The sequence below is a fragment of the Caloenas nicobarica genome, chromosome Z, assembly GCF_036013445.1.
Source record: "Caloenas nicobarica isolate bCalNic1 chromosome Z, bCalNic1.hap1, whole genome shotgun sequence".
NCBI classification, from domain to species: Eukaryota; Metazoa; Chordata; class Aves; order Columbiformes; family Columbidae; genus Caloenas; species Caloenas nicobarica.
This window is the reverse complement of record NC_088284.1, coordinates 12,425,975-12,443,646: the sequence shown is the minus strand read 5'-3', so window position 1 is coordinate 12,443,646 and position 17,672 is coordinate 12,425,975. Positions and strand designations below refer to the sequence as shown.

Below are 17,672 nucleotides of genomic sequence, written 5' to 3'. Positions count from 1 at the left end.
GAGACCATTATTGTGAAGTGCAATCTTTTGAAGGCAGACCTGAGAATGTGATGGGAAGCTTCACACTGGTGTTTACCATGCAGCATGCATGACAGGCAAAAGTAATGCTTTTGATGGATCAGTATACACATGCAGAGCTCTGCAGCTTCCATAGAAACCTACAACTTAAGTGAAAGCAATTTGGAAGTACTAGCTTAGCAACTATAGGAGAACAGAAAGTTGCCGACTGAACTTTTCAAAAATTACTCAGCCTATCCTTAGGCATGTCGTGGGTGGAAGGCCTGAGGCAGTTAGGTTCCTGAGACATCTTGAAGTACTCAATGAGTAGAATGGTGTATTTCCTGACTTTGGCAGTGGAATTTTAACTTTAAGAAAGAAAAATCCTACAAAAGTTTTGCAATAATCATAACCCTGTAATTTCATCCTGTACTCTAAACTGTCAAATTCTGATCCACTGGATATTCTTTTCACTTGCATCTGACAATGTAATAAAATATTTTTACCTAGATTTCAAACTCAGAGAACTGTAGAACTTTGTTATTCCTTGTAGCCTTGCTTTAGTTTTTCATATATGCACGTATGCTATGCTATGCTCTACGATACGTTATTCTGTTGAGAAACTTCGCTTCCTCTTAGGCCTCATTGCCTTTCTAGGCTGCTTCTTTATATTCTTCAGTTAGCCTTTGTTTCGGTAATAGTTTTTGCTTGTCAGACCGTGATTTGCATTGCAGTTTATCCCAGAAGACCAAAAAGGCCTTCTAGACAGATACTGTGCATGTCAGATTTTTACTTTTAGGTTGTCATATGCATATTAAAGGGTCAAGCTCTACTGTAAGTCCTGCCACAGTCTGACAACTGCAGTTTTAGAAGTATCCTGAAAACATGCTAGAAGTTAGCCTCACAAAATATTGTTGTAGTATAAAATACATAAAAGATACATACTACTCAGCAAGTTGTCCAAAATTCTCAGCATTATGAGCTGCAAAACATGAGCCATACTGGCAGTCCAACAGGACAAGTAACATGACAAAGTGGAGATTTCCGGCCTTTTTCCACAACATAAGAATATGATGTCTGTAGAAGAGGTAAATGTCCATAAAACCAGCTCTATTATTCAAGGTAAAAAAGTGAAATTAATATTGTCTGGTACTGAGAAACCAAAGGCTTTTGGCAACTGCAACAGTATTTTGTGAAAGAGAAGGTAAACACTAACTTGCCTGAAGACGAGAAGCCATCCTACATAACTGTTTATTAGTGGTCAGATATAAATATGTTTCTGATGGGTTTTTGTGTTCATGATCTCCCTTTTAAAATAAACAATGTCTTATCTGACTGGGAGATGGTGAATCCTTAAAATGTTGTAGAATTCCTGTTTTTCCTTGATTTGGAATCTGGTCTTTATTGTTGATTATCTTCATGACTTAATTGCATTTTGTTTCCTCCTGCTCTGTGACATTATGAGCCTGAATGGAATGTAGTTATAACCAGAAATACTAATAAAAATGGGAGAAAAAACCTCAGACGGACAATAGAATGATATATCACCCCAGTAAAAGATTTATTTTAAACCAAAGAAGTAAGATCTAGAAGCAAAACCCACAGTACAAACTAAGCCGTAACAACCTTGATTTTATTTTCCTCCTAAACTGTATGATACAAAGGAAGAGGGAACATCTCCTGTTGTAGAGCACAAAAGTGTTATGCTGTGGACTGAATTGAGTGTTTGTTATTTTAAAAGAATGTAGGAAAAGTGAGAAAAGTAATCTCCCACACATCCCACTGGCACCCCTCAGAAAAGATAATTTTCTCATGCAATTTTGCTCGCCCCCTTTCCTAGGGAAGATAATGTACGTGGCCAAGAAAAGGAGAATAACTGGGATACTCATTATCTCACAATACCTTTTTCAGTGTACTGTCCTCTACACTGCTGAAATAGGTTTTCTTGAGTCAGAACTTTGGGTAAGTCTGGGAGAAAATGCTGACAAAAATAAAAAAAGAAAACCTTTCCCTTTCACTCTGTCCCTGAAAAAAACTCTCACTAAATGCTCCAGGATCCTGTCTATGCAACAAACATATATATCTCCATCATACAGAATACTGATAAAGGGGAAAAAATGAAGTATCCCTGTAATGTTGTATTTTACTTCAGGGTGGATTGTTTGTGAATCTAGAGACAGGAAACATGTATCTTCCATCAGCTGTTTTTCTCTGCTGGCAAAAATTGCATGTAACAGATCAGTGACAAATGGGAAGACTGCATCAGGTACCAAAAAAGACTTGTTGGCAGTTAGAGCCCTCTTTCCTAAACTGGACCTTTCTGTGATTAGTGTGAAATAAAATGCTTCCTACTTGAGTTCCTGTCCAAGGTTTTATTGGATTTCCTGCTTATCCATTTTACTCCAGCAAGCCTTTGGCACCTGCAGTCATTGAAAAACCCTAGAACTCTGTTGTCCTTATCAAGCTTGTTCAGAGGTTCTTAAAATTCTTCATCTTTTTTTTTTGATCTGATTCACTTTTGGCAAGTCTGTTATATATTGTCCTCCAGACTTGAATGACTTTTTTCACTGTCACAGAATCATAGAACGTCCTGAGTTGGAAGGGACCCACAAGGATCATCGAGTCCAGCTCCTGTCCCTGCATATGACAGCCCCACAGTTCACACCATGTGTCTGAGGGTGTTGTCCAGTCTCTTCTTGAACACTGTCAGGCTTGGGGCTGTGACACCTCCCTGGGGAGCCTGTTCCAGTGCTCCACCACCCTCTGGGTGAAGAACCTTTTCCAAATGTCCAACCTGAACCTCCCCTGGCACATCTTCCTGCCATTCCCTGGGGTTCTGTTGTTGGTTGCTCCATTTACTAGAACCCTTTGAGCCCGGCCTGTCAGCCAGTTGCTCACCCACTGTACTGTGTTTATCCAGCTGTGTGATGGACACATTGTCCAGGAGGATACTGTGAGAGGCAGTATCAAAGGCTTTACTGAAATCCAAAAAGATCATGTCGACAGGCTTTCCTTGGTCAATTAGGTGGGTAACCTTGTTGTGGAAAGAAATTAAGTTGGTCAGGCAAGACTTTCCCCTCATGAACCCATGCTGGCTGGGACCAATCTCTGCAGTGTCTTTCAAGTGTTTTTCAATAACTTCCAGAATAATCTTCTCTGTAATTTTGCCAGGCACAGAAGTGAGACTTACAGGCCTGTAGCTGCTGAGATTGTCCCTGTTGCCCTTCTTGTAGATTGGGACAACATTTGCCAGCTTCCACTCAACTGAGACCTTTTCAGATTCCCAAAAGCATTGAGAAATCATGGAAAGAGATCTTGCTTTGTTTACGAACAGGCTATTGCTCCAAGTGACAAGAGTTGTTCAGCAGGTGATCTATCTTTCTAAAAAGAAGGGGAGATGATTTGGGGAAAAATAAAGCAAAAAAAATCACCACCACAAGAAAGCAGTTCAGTGATGAAGAGTAAGGGGTTGATATCTACAGTTTCTGGTAAAGAACTTGTTTGCATTTTTTTCCCCCTCTTTCTGTTGCTCCTATGTTAGATTGGCTCGGTCAAGAGGCTGTTCAAATTAAATCTGCTTAACAAGACATAAAGCATAACTGTATGTCAAATGGGAGGGGTAAATCACACTTATTTTTGAAAATTGCAGAGGAAAATTAGAGATTGTTCCATAGGTCTTTTAGAAGTGTTGCTGAGTAGCTGTAAACCACAGTATAGTGATGATTTTTGGTAGTTCACATTCAGTGTGTTAATACAGTGAGTATGTATTTTCTCAATGCTCTGATTGGTTAAGCAAAGCGTCATTATACTCAGTGTGATACAGTTGTTCCTTTTTATCACCCAGTTCCTTCCCCCTAACGGAACACTCTCCTTGTGCTCCCTGACCAGGCTGTGGGTCCTGGTGTTGGTGATGATTATTGTGCTCTTCAGTCTCTCTGTCCCTGAAGTTTATGAAAAGCTCATAGGTGCAAAATCAGCTTGAGTGGTTTCATTTAAAATTATTGTTTGCCTTTTAGGGGAGGGATGAATGAGACTAATTATTGGTTTATATTATTTTTTTACCAGATTTCACTTTTGAAGAGAATAAAATTTACACCCTTGCCAATGTAGTCTGCCATAACTTGGAGCAAGCTTTGATCCTATGGATATATTAAATAGTTGCTCTCTCTTTTTTTTTTTTTAATGTTATGCTCTATTGGTTTGGTTGAGAGTGTTTCTCTTTTAATGTTTAGTATGTTCTTGCATGGTTCATTCAGGTCTTTTTTGCGTTGTTCTTTAAATCCAAATGCAAGAAAAAACTACTTATAACTTCCATTACTGTTTTCCGTAATGTCTAATTAAAAACAGGCATCTGGAGTTCCTGTGCAAATAATTAATCAACTTTTAATAGTTTTCAAATTCAAAGCAGAAAACTGTCTTTTCCTACTTTTCAAAAAGAAGTAAGTTTCAATGATGTGAAGATGCAGACCTTGACAGATGAACATATGGCTGAAGGACTCAGTTTCCTTATTTTGTGGAAGTTAAGCATATCTGAGAAGACCCTTTATTACAAGTTTTTGTGGTTTTGCAGTAATTGCATTTCGTTTCCATTTTTTTAAAAAAAGTATACTTGTGTTTCTACTTAAGTGCTGGATGGAGACTTTTTGGAATATTTCTGATGTGGAGGAGAGCAAGTCAGCAGTCAAAGCAAAGAAAAACTGGATGCATTCCCTAGTTCTTTGCTTTTGGCAGATTTTAATTTGTACTCTGTTTTAGTTTAGTCCCAGCAAAACTGGTCTGGTAAATCTGTTGTGCAATACTATCCAGCAAGGATACGAAATTCAGTTAAAATAACTCTTCATCAATCCTTATAATTATCTTCAGCTATTTAGTTGTTGCACTGTTGATAGAGTATCTAATGCCCTTTCATCTAATTGTCAAGTATTATGACATTTTTCTCCTTCACAGTCTTTATTTGTAGCATACTGACCTCTATGCTGTAGCACAACAAGAGATAATTAGTTACAGTTTAAGGGAACTTTCTTTAGAAAGCCAAGAAGTAATTCCAATATGTGGAAATTAGAAACAGTCCCAGACATCAGGAATGTCACTGTTGAGAAACTAAGCAGAACTGAATCTTTAAGAGATCTTTTGGAGAAGCTGAACTTCATGTTGGAAAATTGAAGTCCTCATGAGTTGTTAGATATAATCTGAGAAGAAGAATGTAGAATAAAGAGGTAGAGGATTTCAAACAGAGCAAGATGGGAAAACACAACAGTGGAATTTGTCTTGGAATATAGGTATAGAATGTGAAGGATTATGCTGAAGAGAGAAATTGGTAGGGGCACATAGATGACATGTTGGTGCTTTTAATGTTTGTTATTGGCCTTCTGTAGGGTTCTTTTACTTCTTTTTTTTTCCTCTTCCAAATTTGTCAATGGGAACTTCATTTTGCAAAGCAGTCATCTGTTGTTCATTACTGCATTACTGACATGTTTTTTGGCTTTAAGTGCTTAACAACCCTTAATCTTAGTGTCTCTTGTCCAGGGGTCAGTACAATGTCCAAGTAATTTATTTGTTCCCAGAAAAGCTAATTCTTTTGGAAACTTTGCCTGATTGGGTTAGTATTTATGTTCGAGGAGTTGGGAAGCTGACTTCTCTTTTTTTTTCACCTATGTTTTATACGCTTTCTGTGGAAACATGGACTTTAATTAGCATGCTAGCAAATCCGTTCACATGGTTATGGTAGTCACAAGAACTCTATTCTAACTTTGCAGGTTGGAGAGACACAGGGCATTGATGTTTGAAGGGAAAGAAAGGGGCAAACTATCTTAATGTTCATTTTGTTAAGATAAAATCAGAGAGGGACGCAGGAAGAGATCTTGTGTTCTGTATCCATTTCTTTTTTAATCTGAACATATTTTCAGTGTTATCAAGTAGACTTTGTACCACTTTTGTGTGCACAGTTTCCTTCACTATAAGTAGTAGCAATAGCTTTCACAATGTCTCAACTTCAGCATAACAATACTACGATTATCTCCAGTCAGAGGAAAAATAAGAATATCTTAAAATTTTGTGCCAGCTAAATATTAAAGACAGGCCATAGACACCAAAACTGATTTTATGCTGAGCACCTGTATTGATTCACTGTGTGCCAACAACTGAGTTACCCGATTCCTGTAAAACAAATCTAAAACTAATACAAGACTAGCAGGATTGTTGACCTGCAAGAGACAGTTGTGAAACAAAACTCGGAGCTGTAGCTTAGTGCTTACTTGGGTCCATAATTCTCAACTGAGGAAGTATTCAGTCACAGTGCTGTGTCATGCTCTCAAGAAGAAGTTAAGAATACATCCATGATGTTCTGCCCTCCAAATGGAGGAAAAAAAGTTTTTCATTTGATCTTTGCTTTGTTTCTGTGGTGCCTGTGCAGCTGTATCCATGTTCACTAAGAATACTTCCACCTCAAAACAGCTATTTTCCTTTATGAAGAGAAAAATGTAATTGCAAGCAGTGATAGCCCAGCCGTCTCAGAAGTAACTTCTACTTACTTTTTGAAAATTCACTTTTGCATTTTTGGGAGGGCAGGGGAGAGCCCCTTCTTTTGGGAGGAAGTGAGTTTGTTTTCTTTAATCTGTGGTCCATCTGCCTGCTCTTAGCTCTTTAGCAAGGAAATTGTTTTGTGTACATGGACCAAGATGCAGCAGTAAGATTCAGAAAAATCAGGAAGATTTTGTCAGTACTGGGCTTAACATTGAGCGTTCATATTTCACTGGTGTCTCTGCCTTTCATGAGGTGCCCAACCCTTTGCTAAATTTGACATTGAATTTTGACAGCTTTCTTTCAAAAAATGAAGTGTCCAAACTCTGTTGTACTCTTCTGTCCTGTTTCCTTAAGGGAAGGAAAGCGTTAAATTTTTATTTGTGTACTGTTTTCTTTGAGTCTCTTGCTATTCACCTCACTAATCCAGAGGCATTTGAGCATGGGAGATGTCTGTGCTATCCTGCACTCTTGCACAGCCCGTCATCTGTCAGAAACTGGAGATTTGTGTCTGGGATTTGTATCATTATCATACTGGTAAAGGTTTGGAAGGGCATTCTCTTCGGTGTGGCATTTCAGCCCCAGAATAGTAAGCTTTTCTAACAAAGAGTTCAGTCAGATGAATTATTTTAATAAATATTTTGTTGCTCATATGCACATGCATGGATCATATGTGTGGGCATATGCACAGAGCATTAATATCTCTGCTGGTAACTGGTTTATGTGATGTAGTTTGAAGCCATCTTTTGAGGCAGCATAAATCATAGGTTTAGTTTTAAATATTACTGTTTGTATACAGTATAAATTTGCTGCTTGAGAACTAATGTTAGGAGTCACAATAACAATATTTTTGAACTGCTGGTATTATCACGCTGATTTTCAAGTGGTGTCACTGAAATCTTAAATTAAGGAAAATTGTCCAAGTTTACACTCATGCATATATGTTCTGAAAGCTGAGTATAGTAATTGATTGATACATTACTAGCTAAGTGGACAGTTTAATATTTGTAGATCCGTAGTATGCTAACAATTAATTTGCTATCTGCTAGTCACTAATTTTAAGAGTGCAAGAGCATATGTTAGTTTACTTGGGTTTTTTGTGTTTCCTATGTTGCTATATGTAATATTAAAGAAATCTTTTTACTTTTATCTTTTCTATTTGTCCTGATATTTTTTTCAAAATATTACCTGCTCCAAGCAAGAATTTTACACAGAATTCTAAAATGACATGTTAGTAAAGTCCGTGATGACAGCACCAGTGTTATATTTTGGTGGTAGAAAATTTGTCAAGCAAACAAAAATATAAATATGTTTTAGTTAAGTGAATACCAGTTTTCTGAAGGACAATGAAATGTTACCAAAGTTAACAAAATGATAACTTAGTTTGGCTTGGGTTTTTTTCTTCAATTTCTTGTTAAATCAGAGTAGATTTTTTTTTTATCAGTTTCAATAACCAAAAACTGATCTGTTCACTGCAGAACAACAGGAATACATTTTCTGTAATAAAGACATCTTTAAGATATGTGCAACCTATTTCATTTTTAAGATCATACATGAAATTGTCTGTGCTATTATAATAAAACTGCTAACACGAATCAGTAACTTCCCAGCTAAAAATCTAATTTGGATGCCTAGAATAATAAGAAGAGAAATATGATAAGTAGTTGTCAATATTAAAGCAGGCTGAAGGAGGAAGGCTTCAGGCCTTGTAGTAGGTAGAATGAAACAGCAGATTTGAGTATCCACAATCCTTTCAGTATTAAATTTTCAGTAAAATAAAATTACTTGTATATGAAAACATAGCCTTTCCCCAGCTCTCTTTTTTTTCCTGATCAGCTGATGAAGAGACTAGCAGCTCGCTGCTTTGCTGGCTTGTTAATTTTATCCCCACTAACTGTGATTTCCGATAGCCGGCCTGCTGATAGTGGTAAGGTAAATATCCTTTTTCATTGCCGTCTTGAAGATTCAGTAGAACTACATCACAGGCATGTGTAGGTGTGTAACACATCAAAAGTCGGTGTTCTCCGTATTTCAATGTACAACTGAGTGCTTAAGGAGAGCAATGACATTAACTGTTGACAGCCTTGCATGCTGCATTTATTATTAGCTTTTCTAGCTTCCAAGATATGCAGAGAAATTTCCTTTTCTTAATCTTTGTTAGCTGCAGTGGTTTGTAGTGGGTGTCCTGCTTTAGCCGAATGAATATTAATGAATTTGTGTGCAGATTATTATTTTTTTTTCCTTCTTTTTCTTCCTAACTCATCAGATCTCAACCCTCCTTCATAGTGGTTATCTGATCGCTGTGGAAGCATGATGTAAATTGTCTTTTGATTATTAAGGCCTAGTTTCAGGCTGTCCCTCAGGATTCTGTGTTCGTGTTTTTTCTGTGGATTTGCACATCGGAGGATGCATAGGAAACAGATTCTGAAATCCCACTGGTGCTTTTTTAACATGCTAGGTTGTTTTGTGTTGTGCATCAGGTTTTGTTCACAAAACGTTTTTCAAGAGACATTGTACACAATTGAGAAAAATTATGTCTGGGCTGTAATCACTCTTTTTATATTGATTGTTATGCTCACATGATCATAAATATTAGCCATGTTTGGTGCTGTGGAGAAATGAAGGTAATTGCCTTATGATTAGAGCTCTTTCAGCTACGAGAAAGGATTGATTAGCATTTGCATGTACTCAAGGCAATATTGAGAGGCAAAAGGGACAAATACCAACATCAGTTATGTTCTGAGAAAGCATGAATCAGAAAGCCTAGTTTTAAGATTTTTTTTCATCTTTTGTTTTTTATTTTGAATTTCAGTTCTGTTATGACCCAGTGTTTTTGTTTTCTTTTGTTGGCTTTCCCAAATCAGGAAAAGTTCAGCTTCTTGCTTTATCACATAGGTCTGGTAGTCAGTATGCAAACAGATTCCCTTTATTCCTAGTTTGTTTTTTGTAGCAGTTTTTTCGTCCCTCTGCATAGTGCTGCTGGGTCTGGTTAAAAGCATACATCCAGGTAATTGAAACGAGTGTTCATTCTTTGTGACTGTGTATGGGGTTTGGGGTTTTTTTTGCATCCCATGTTATGAATGCTTTTTATAGTAAAATACTGTACTGTCAGTGTTTCTGCATATCTGCTGGTTGCTAGTCTAGAAGAAACTGATAAATTTTGGAGATGATTTTACCGCTTAGGTGATTAGAAAGTTGCTTGAAATATTTGGAAGAGAAGTTGAATCATTACTGCATGAAGTATCTGTGTTGTTTGTGTGCACAGAGAACTGTGTGTAAGCTGGATTTGGGATCTGAGGGCAGTTCAGACTGTCCTGTTTGAAAACATGGGATGTTGAAGTCTGTTTTGCAACTGCGTAAGTCAGAACTGCCACTGACATGAACACATGAATGTTTACTTACTGACAGTGACAGTACCACATGCTGTTACTGTGTGTGAAACTGAGTTGGTGTGGAATTCAAGGGTCAGATAAACACGCATCTATTTAGATGGTAGTGGGATTCTTAGAACAAATTAATGTTTAGTGTTTCATTGATTGCCAGTAACTCAATTTCTTGTTGTACTCTTGTTTATGAATAAGCTGAACATTTTGAGTTGAATTATCTACATCCTGTGGGGTTGCATTTTTTAAAAAATACAGTTTGTTATTTCTGTTTGCAATTTCTCTTTTGTTTAAAAAGCTTACTTTTTGAATCCGTGGTTGTCAGGCGATTGAAGACGGCAATTTAGAAGAAATGGAAGAGGAAGTCCGACTTAAAAAACGGAAGAGACGAAGAAATGTGGATAAAGATTCTGGGAAAGAGGATGGAGAGAAAGCGAAGAAAAGAAGAGGCAGACCTCCTGCAGAGAAGTTGTCACCCAACCCACCCAAACTGACTAAACAAATGAATGCTATCATTGATACTGTGATAAACTACAAGGATAGGTGAGCTTGGAGACTCTCCTCTCTGTTGCATGTGCTTTTTCCCTTTCTGTTGATCTCTGTCTTTCTGTGCTTTTTAATGGCTTCATTTTTGTTTTCAGTCTTTAGAAGCATTTGCTGACACAGCATTTCTGAAAAGAAATTCCACCTAGGCCCTGATCCTCTAAGTCTCACCCTTTGTAGGGGTTTTTTTAGAGACACATCTGACAGGAAGTTGTCGAAACACAAATACAAAAAATAAGCATAAAGCTGATGCTTTGAAATGAAGTAATTCTGCTCAGGGAGTGTACTTAAGAACATTTAGCTTGAGCAGGATTTTCCTTCTGTTTAGTGGTGCAGTATGTGTTAAGATTTAATTTTTCAAATATGTGGCTACAGATTTATTAATGCAAGTTTACAAGGGTCTCACCGTGACCTGAAAGACTGCACAAAAAATATAGTACTCATATCATGAGCCTCTGAGCTGCTAAAGAAAAGCTATAGAAATACTGAGCATAGTATGTTGTCTGCAGCTGAGCTGGAAGCCTGTTTGACAAGAAATCCCTATAGTCAGTGTCATAAATGCTTAGTAGCTGGACCTTAGGAAAAAATATCGCTTCTAGTCTGAAATGTCGTTTGAAGACTTCTGTTTTGCAGCTTCTCAAACTGAATATCATATATGCTTCATGAGGAAGAAATTGAGAGTTAGTTAATAGCATCTTTGAATCAGACTTGTTTGAGAAAGTTGTATTTTTTAACTCAACTTCTGTTTGCCAAAAATGGGTAATACCTTCTTGTGTACTTATTCCTTCTTTGCTATACATTGAAATACTTAAATCATATAAGGATCAGTTATAAGCTAAGTGAATATTAAATGCACTCAGAGAAAATCAAGAATTATTCGCATTAGATGACCCGCACAAGTGTAACCATATAATTTTTGCATGTAAACAAATTTCAGTCTGTGACTTCAAATGGGAACTTGCACTTCTTTTTTTGCAGTTACTCTTCTGGGTCTGCCTGTACAAGGTTTACTTGGGCAGTATCTGATAAAGAACACAGAGCTGTGATGCCTGACTTTTTTGGCACATAAGTGTTGAAATGAAGCATTCTGTGACCTGTGGGCTCTGTCTAGAGTACATTGAAAAGTTTATTGCATCGAAACAGGATTCACAGCAATAAACATGATGAGCAGGAAGCTGACTACAAACTCAGTGTATTCAGCTTGCTGTGGCTCTCAGCTAACTGAATAGCGGAGAAGGGAGAAGTGTTTAAAGTTCAGGTATTCCAGACAGGACTGCAAGGCAGCATCTCTTCATTTTGGATCCCTGGTCTTGAGCCTGGTCCTGAAGGCAAGCACTTCTGATCAGGGCACCTACTTCTCATTTTCAAAATAGGAAGCAAAGGTCCTTGCCCTGGCATCCAGTATGGCATAGATGCTGATAGTAACTCAGAGTTACTGGGGAAGGTAAAGATTTTTGCCTGTCACTTGTGCCCCAGGAAATTCATATCTGATCTCTGTCAAACAAGTTAACCACTGTGCTGTTATGTAGTGACACAACATACTATTCCTCCTTCCCAGGAGCCCACATTTATGCAAAACAGAATTGGTTCCTGCTTTGAAAAGAGTATGGAGCCCTAGCTTGTTAGGAATTAAAAATGCCTGTTAGACGCAGGTCTTCAGTGTGATTAGCTATGCAGAAGAGTTCCAGGTTGTTGTATTCTGATTTTTTTTGTAAGCCAGCATCAAACCACCCAATCCTATGAAAGCTGGGACAGAACAGAACTGCAAATTTAGGCATCGGGAAACTTTGATATCTTAAAATCTTTGGGGTTAAGGTTGTTCTAGAGTTCAAGGAACATTTTCAAGATTCGCAACTTCAGAATTAAAGAGGGTTTTAGGCATTGGAACCCTTCAGCTTTGTTTGGGGTTCATGTTTGTTCTGCTCTGGGCTTTTGTATGTGTGAAGGCAATTGGGACGAGAATAGAGGGACGGGTTAATTGGAAGAAAAGCAGGCCATGAGTTTCATCTGGGGGTGAGGGGGGAAAAAGTAGGGGTTTTAAGTGTATTTAGTATTTGAATGCTTGAAATCGTCTTTAGCTTAAAATTTAAGTGCTAATAGATGTTTTGTTTCTACTTTTTGAAAGTCCAGAGAGCTGATCTGAACCACAGAGAGCTGATTGTGTCCCAAAAAGTGATCAGGTGATACCCATCTGAAATCTTACTGACTTAGGCCCATGTTACTTTGTCAAAACCAAATCTGTGATTTTTAGTAATTTTTTTTGCAATTAATAAACCAGCAAGCTAAACAATCAAGAGAATGCATTGCTAAACTAAAACTTCTGTGTGCTTTATCTCATGTTTCTCCTTACTTTTGAGACGAGCTCCTTGTAAATACAGAACTACTTCTCTGTTCTTGTTAAAATATTTGTTTTAAAAAAAACCAAAATGAAACAAAAATATTTTTTCCATGGTACCCACAAAAATCTGGAGTACCAGTTGGCTGCTTTTGTGTGGCGATTCTGTATTATGTTGACGCAAGGAAGGAGTCTCCAAATACTTTCCTAAGTGTCTTGCATTTAACTTCTGTTGTGGGCATTTGGGGACAAGTACAATCCTTTCCTTCCTTATTTAAAAAGCGTCCGACAAGGCCGGGTTGCCTATGTCTAGGAAAGCTACAATAATACAAGCAGTAAGTTCTAGTAAACTGAAGTTTGAACTACACGATTATTATATAAAGGGAAAAATAAGATTAAACAGACAAATTAGCCATATTTGAGGTAAGTGTTCAGTGTAGAAAAATGCAGCATATGTTTATTTGAAAATAAAATTCAGAGGTAGATCTCCAGCTACTTAGAAACCCCAGTTAAAGACAGTGGAAGTTAGCATAGTGGTCAAATTACTGTTTATCTTTGTCATGTCCTCAATGCAAAGTAAAGATTTTCTTTAGAGTTTCTTTTTTTATGCAGTACTGTATAGCAACTCTCATATTTCCTTTTACTCTTATCCCATACGCCAACATGATACTGATTTTAATTAACTATTCCATTAACATGCTTAATAATTCTTACAAAGCAATTTATAGCTACCAGCTGAGTTTCTTTGGATCTTTATAGAGAGCTAGGAATACACTGAAGGGGAGAAAACTTCAGTAATTCTGCTGAGATTTGATACGACCAGCAGCCTAACTGCATTAGTTTTCTGGAATTCCGATACTTGGATTGTCTCCCATGGAAGGAAATAGTAAAAAAGGAGAAAAAGGGCAAAGATGTGAGGCATTGTGAGAACGTTCGGAGTCATTTGGTGTGAGAGCTGTTGAAGTCCTTGTCAAGTTGAGAATACTTGCCTCTTGCAGGTTGTTGTGCTTTGAATTCTAGTATTGGGTGATGTGCTGCAGGCTTTTTTTAATGTTGATAGGCATTTCTTTGTCATATCTTTGTATTTATCTTTGTTAATCTTGAAACAAATAGTCGTATCACAATTTGAAGGATGGTGGGCTAAGTGCTGCAAATTGTTAAAAATTCTTGATGAATTTGCTACTACCTTTTTAGACTGCACCTGTGTTCTTATTAGCCAGCTTTAACTATCAAACCATGGAACACATTGACAACTGTAGATACAGAGCAATACTGTAGATGTGGAGCAGTACCACAGATGCAGAGCCTTTTTTCTCTTCTACACTGTTTTACTATTGTAGGTGAAGCTGAGTTCATCCAGGTTTCATCTATAACGGCTTACAATAGAGAATAAATCTGTAATGAAGCAAAAGTAAGGTAGAAGAGATGGTCAGAATCCTCTGACTTCTCGTCCTCCTGATCTAGTGAAAGTTGTCTCTGCCCACCCATGGTGGGGAAATTAAGCTAGATTATCTTCAAAGGTCCCTTCTGATCCAAACCGTTCTGTGATTTTGGTAAAGCATTTGTTAGGGTAGCACAGGAAAATCATAAGCTAATATGAAAGAAAATCCAATGAGTAAACTCTAATTTGAGTCAAAACAAGGAAAAAGCTGTAACTGAAGGCACTATTACAAAAGGAACTATTAATCTGGAAAGAAGTTACCATGAAAGTTCTTGAAGAATTGGTGGTGGCCATGGATCATAATATATTAATTATATATATTAAAAAATGAGGATTGTCCTAGCCAAAATATAGTTTAAAATTATCAATATTGGGATGGTATTCATGGAGAACTGAACACACTTAAGTCTGGAGGAAACGAACTGGCATGAAATACAGGACCTCAGAGTGCAGTATAAGGTATGTACAGACTGAAAATAGGGAACTTTTTGTTGAGTTGAAAGCTCATCATGTGGAACTGACAGAAAAAGAATGATCTGGGGAAAGAAATTGTTGATCAAAGCTAACTATGAGCCATCAGTATTGTCCAGCCATAGGAAAATAGGAGCCTGGCCATGACACTATTGCCTGTGTGGATGAGGAAGTACTCATTGTATGTATGCGCCATTATATGTGACACCATTAATGCTTCTGGATTGCTGCATATAGTAAGTGAATACTTTCCCATTCAAGAAAGGTTAGTTTTTACACCGAGACAAGTGTAAGTAATTAGATCAATGGTAAGTAGCATGGGAGAGTCTTGCAAGAGGAAATAGGTTGATTTGTTTATCCAAACACAGCATGATTGGAGAGAGGAACATGATTGCCGACAGTAAATTCACCTAGGAAAGAAGGGAAGCATAAACACAGGGAGAGTGTAGAAATACGTAAAATATAGGATGGTGATCACAAGGTTATATATGTGTAAACACTCATGAAAACATTCAAGTTGTTAACTAAGAGTTCTGGAACCTTTCCATGTGGAATAGTGAGGAAGAAATACCTAGATAGATTTAGGTTTTGTTCCTTGATTAAAATACTTTTATATGATTATTTACAATAATAAGGCCCCATATGCAAGGAACTGGTAACACCTTTTCAGTTATACGGTTCATCCTGATTCTCCAGTCTAATGTATATGCATCTTAGCAGACTGCATTTGCAATAATACATTTTAATGTGGGATATTGTTGCAATTATTTCTTAAACTAAGATTTAGGTGCCTTTGCAGCCAAGTACCTTGTTATAATCTTGCAGTGTAAAACACCTGTTTAGAAGAAAGCATTTTGAAATACATCAGTCCAGCATTATTGTCACACTTTTTTTCCAGTTCTAATGCTTTTAACCTGTTTTTCCTTCCTTCTAAAATTGGAAATGCCTATATAAATGGATAATCGTATGTATAATAAATAAGTTATGTTTCCAGAAAGCAAAATTATTTCGTGTGTCCAGTTTAAATGCTTTAGCCTTTTGAAAGCAGGGCCAGTTTTACTAAAGATAGATGTTCTTTTCAGAATAAGGAATTTGTATGCCAAATTTAATCCCCAGCAACAGATTTTGCATCGTGCACATGCAGGCTTAGTCCCCCAAACTATCTTCTTCGTTTTCTGGAGGCTTTCCTTTGGTTTTTATTTCAGAGGAAGACATGCTGTAAGTGTCTGCTTCCCTTTCCTGATGTTTAAAATTAAATGGAGAAAAAGAATGATATTTCATACCTTGTAACCCTTCGGTTTCCCTACAAATCCACTGTCCTCTTCTGCCTTGCATTAGAATTTGATATTTCCTGTCTAGGTGCCAGTTTGGTGCTACTACTAGTTTGCGTTGTCTTTGTTTAGTTAGCAACAGCTGACTTTGAGTCCCAGGACACTGATAGCTCTATTACATACAGTGATTTTCATTTTTGATCTGACTCCTCCCCGTAGCAGGTGGCTGTTGACCACATTTTAACAAAGCTGATAAGAAAATCGGAGGGTGGGCTTGTAGTGCCCTGTCCACATTTCCTGCTTGGCAAGAGACTTCCCCTGTCTGTGGTGCTTAGCATTTTGATCACGGTGTCATTAAAGACAAAATGCTTAAATTTGTGCCTCTAGCATTCTGATGTTGACAGGGAATAGCTCAGGGATAGAGTATTTTTCTCTGTATGTGAAATTGATTTTATTCTGACTATTTCCAGCTGTTTTCTCAAGTTGCCAGTTTTTAACTGTTGAAAATGGTGAGTAATGTAATTAGCCATTACTAACCTAAGTACTAATTAATTAATCCAACTGGTACTCTTGAGTTTTCAAACATGCAAAGTAAATAATTATTATTTATAGCCCAACCAAAGTTATGGAATACATAGTCACATGTCAAAACCAGGAATTATATTTTTAAGTTTTTTTACCCACTTCCATTTCAGTGTTGGGGACAGGTCCACTATGTAGTACTGCATTCAGTTCCAAAAAGGAAGAATCAGTAAATACATGTAATGAAAATGAATCATTTCCCTACATAGCTGGGTTACTGTTAGAAGTTGTTAAATGCAGAGGAACCACCTCGCTATGTAAGTTCTTTAATTCTCCTCCCCACACACACTTTGTTTTAAAGAGCATCCTTGTGAGTTGCACTTGATTAGGACTCGTAATTTGCATACCATGGTTCTGGTTGTGAGCGCTCCAATTAGGGCAAACATGCAGGGACTCTTCCTTCTAACCACTCTAAATGAATTTCAGTATTTGTTAAAAGTGTGAAATTTGCCACAAATTTGAGAATGTCTTGCAGTTTCACCTTCATAGTTGTCTCTCCTTTTGATTCCAAAGGAGAAGGGGTGTTGATAATTGTAATGCTTTTTGACAGGTCAGTGGTGGCTTGCTTCTGGCCACATGCTGCCAGGGAAGACAAATGCAAAAGAAGCCTTGTACAAATGAAGCCTCATTGTTCCTGCATTTGATTCCACTGGAGATAATATTGACTGGATGGGTGGAAATATATGCTTTTATACACCTTGTAAACAGTTTCACGAAAAAGAGAGAATATCAGAAACATTGAGCACAAATTTTTCTAACCAAAAATATTTTTTAAATGAACAGCATTTCTTAATGATTTTTAACTCACTCAGCATGCAACTATTTTTTATGTGAGCATGCATAGGAATAGCATGTTGATGCAGTAGCGGTGAACTGTCACTCAGTTCTTTTGCAGTCAGGTCTTTTAATTTATTCTGGTCCTTCTTCCCTTCAGCACGTATCCTGCTAGTTGCTAGGCAACTGTAAGTGATTTTTACTGCGCATGATTTTTATGTGGTAGTTGTTGTGGTTATTATTTTCTAATTACAAGATTGGGGACAGGGATTAAAATCAGAGTTGCATTTAATAATTACTAATTTTCTCATGTTATATCCACAACACAGCCATTTGAGATTATGTAAGAAAAGATC

At 37.3% G+C, this 17,672-nt stretch overlaps 1 protein-coding gene across 8 annotated transcripts in view; it reads left to right on the top strand.

The window, feature by feature from the left end:
- SMARCA2 (SWI/SNF related, matrix associated, actin dependent regulator of chromatin, subfamily a, member 2) overlaps window positions 1–17,672 on the top strand; it is a 120,843-nt gene that overhangs the window by 91,420 nt on the left and 11,751 nt on the right. For all 8 annotated transcript variants that reach the window (XM_065657602.1, XM_065657595.1, XM_065657597.1 and 5 more), the window contains one exon: window positions 10,225–10,442. In XM_065657602.1, the coding sequence (XP_065513674.1) occupies window positions 10,225–10,442 (218 nt within the window). The remainder of the gene's footprint in view (window positions 1–10,224; window positions 10,443–17,672) is intronic.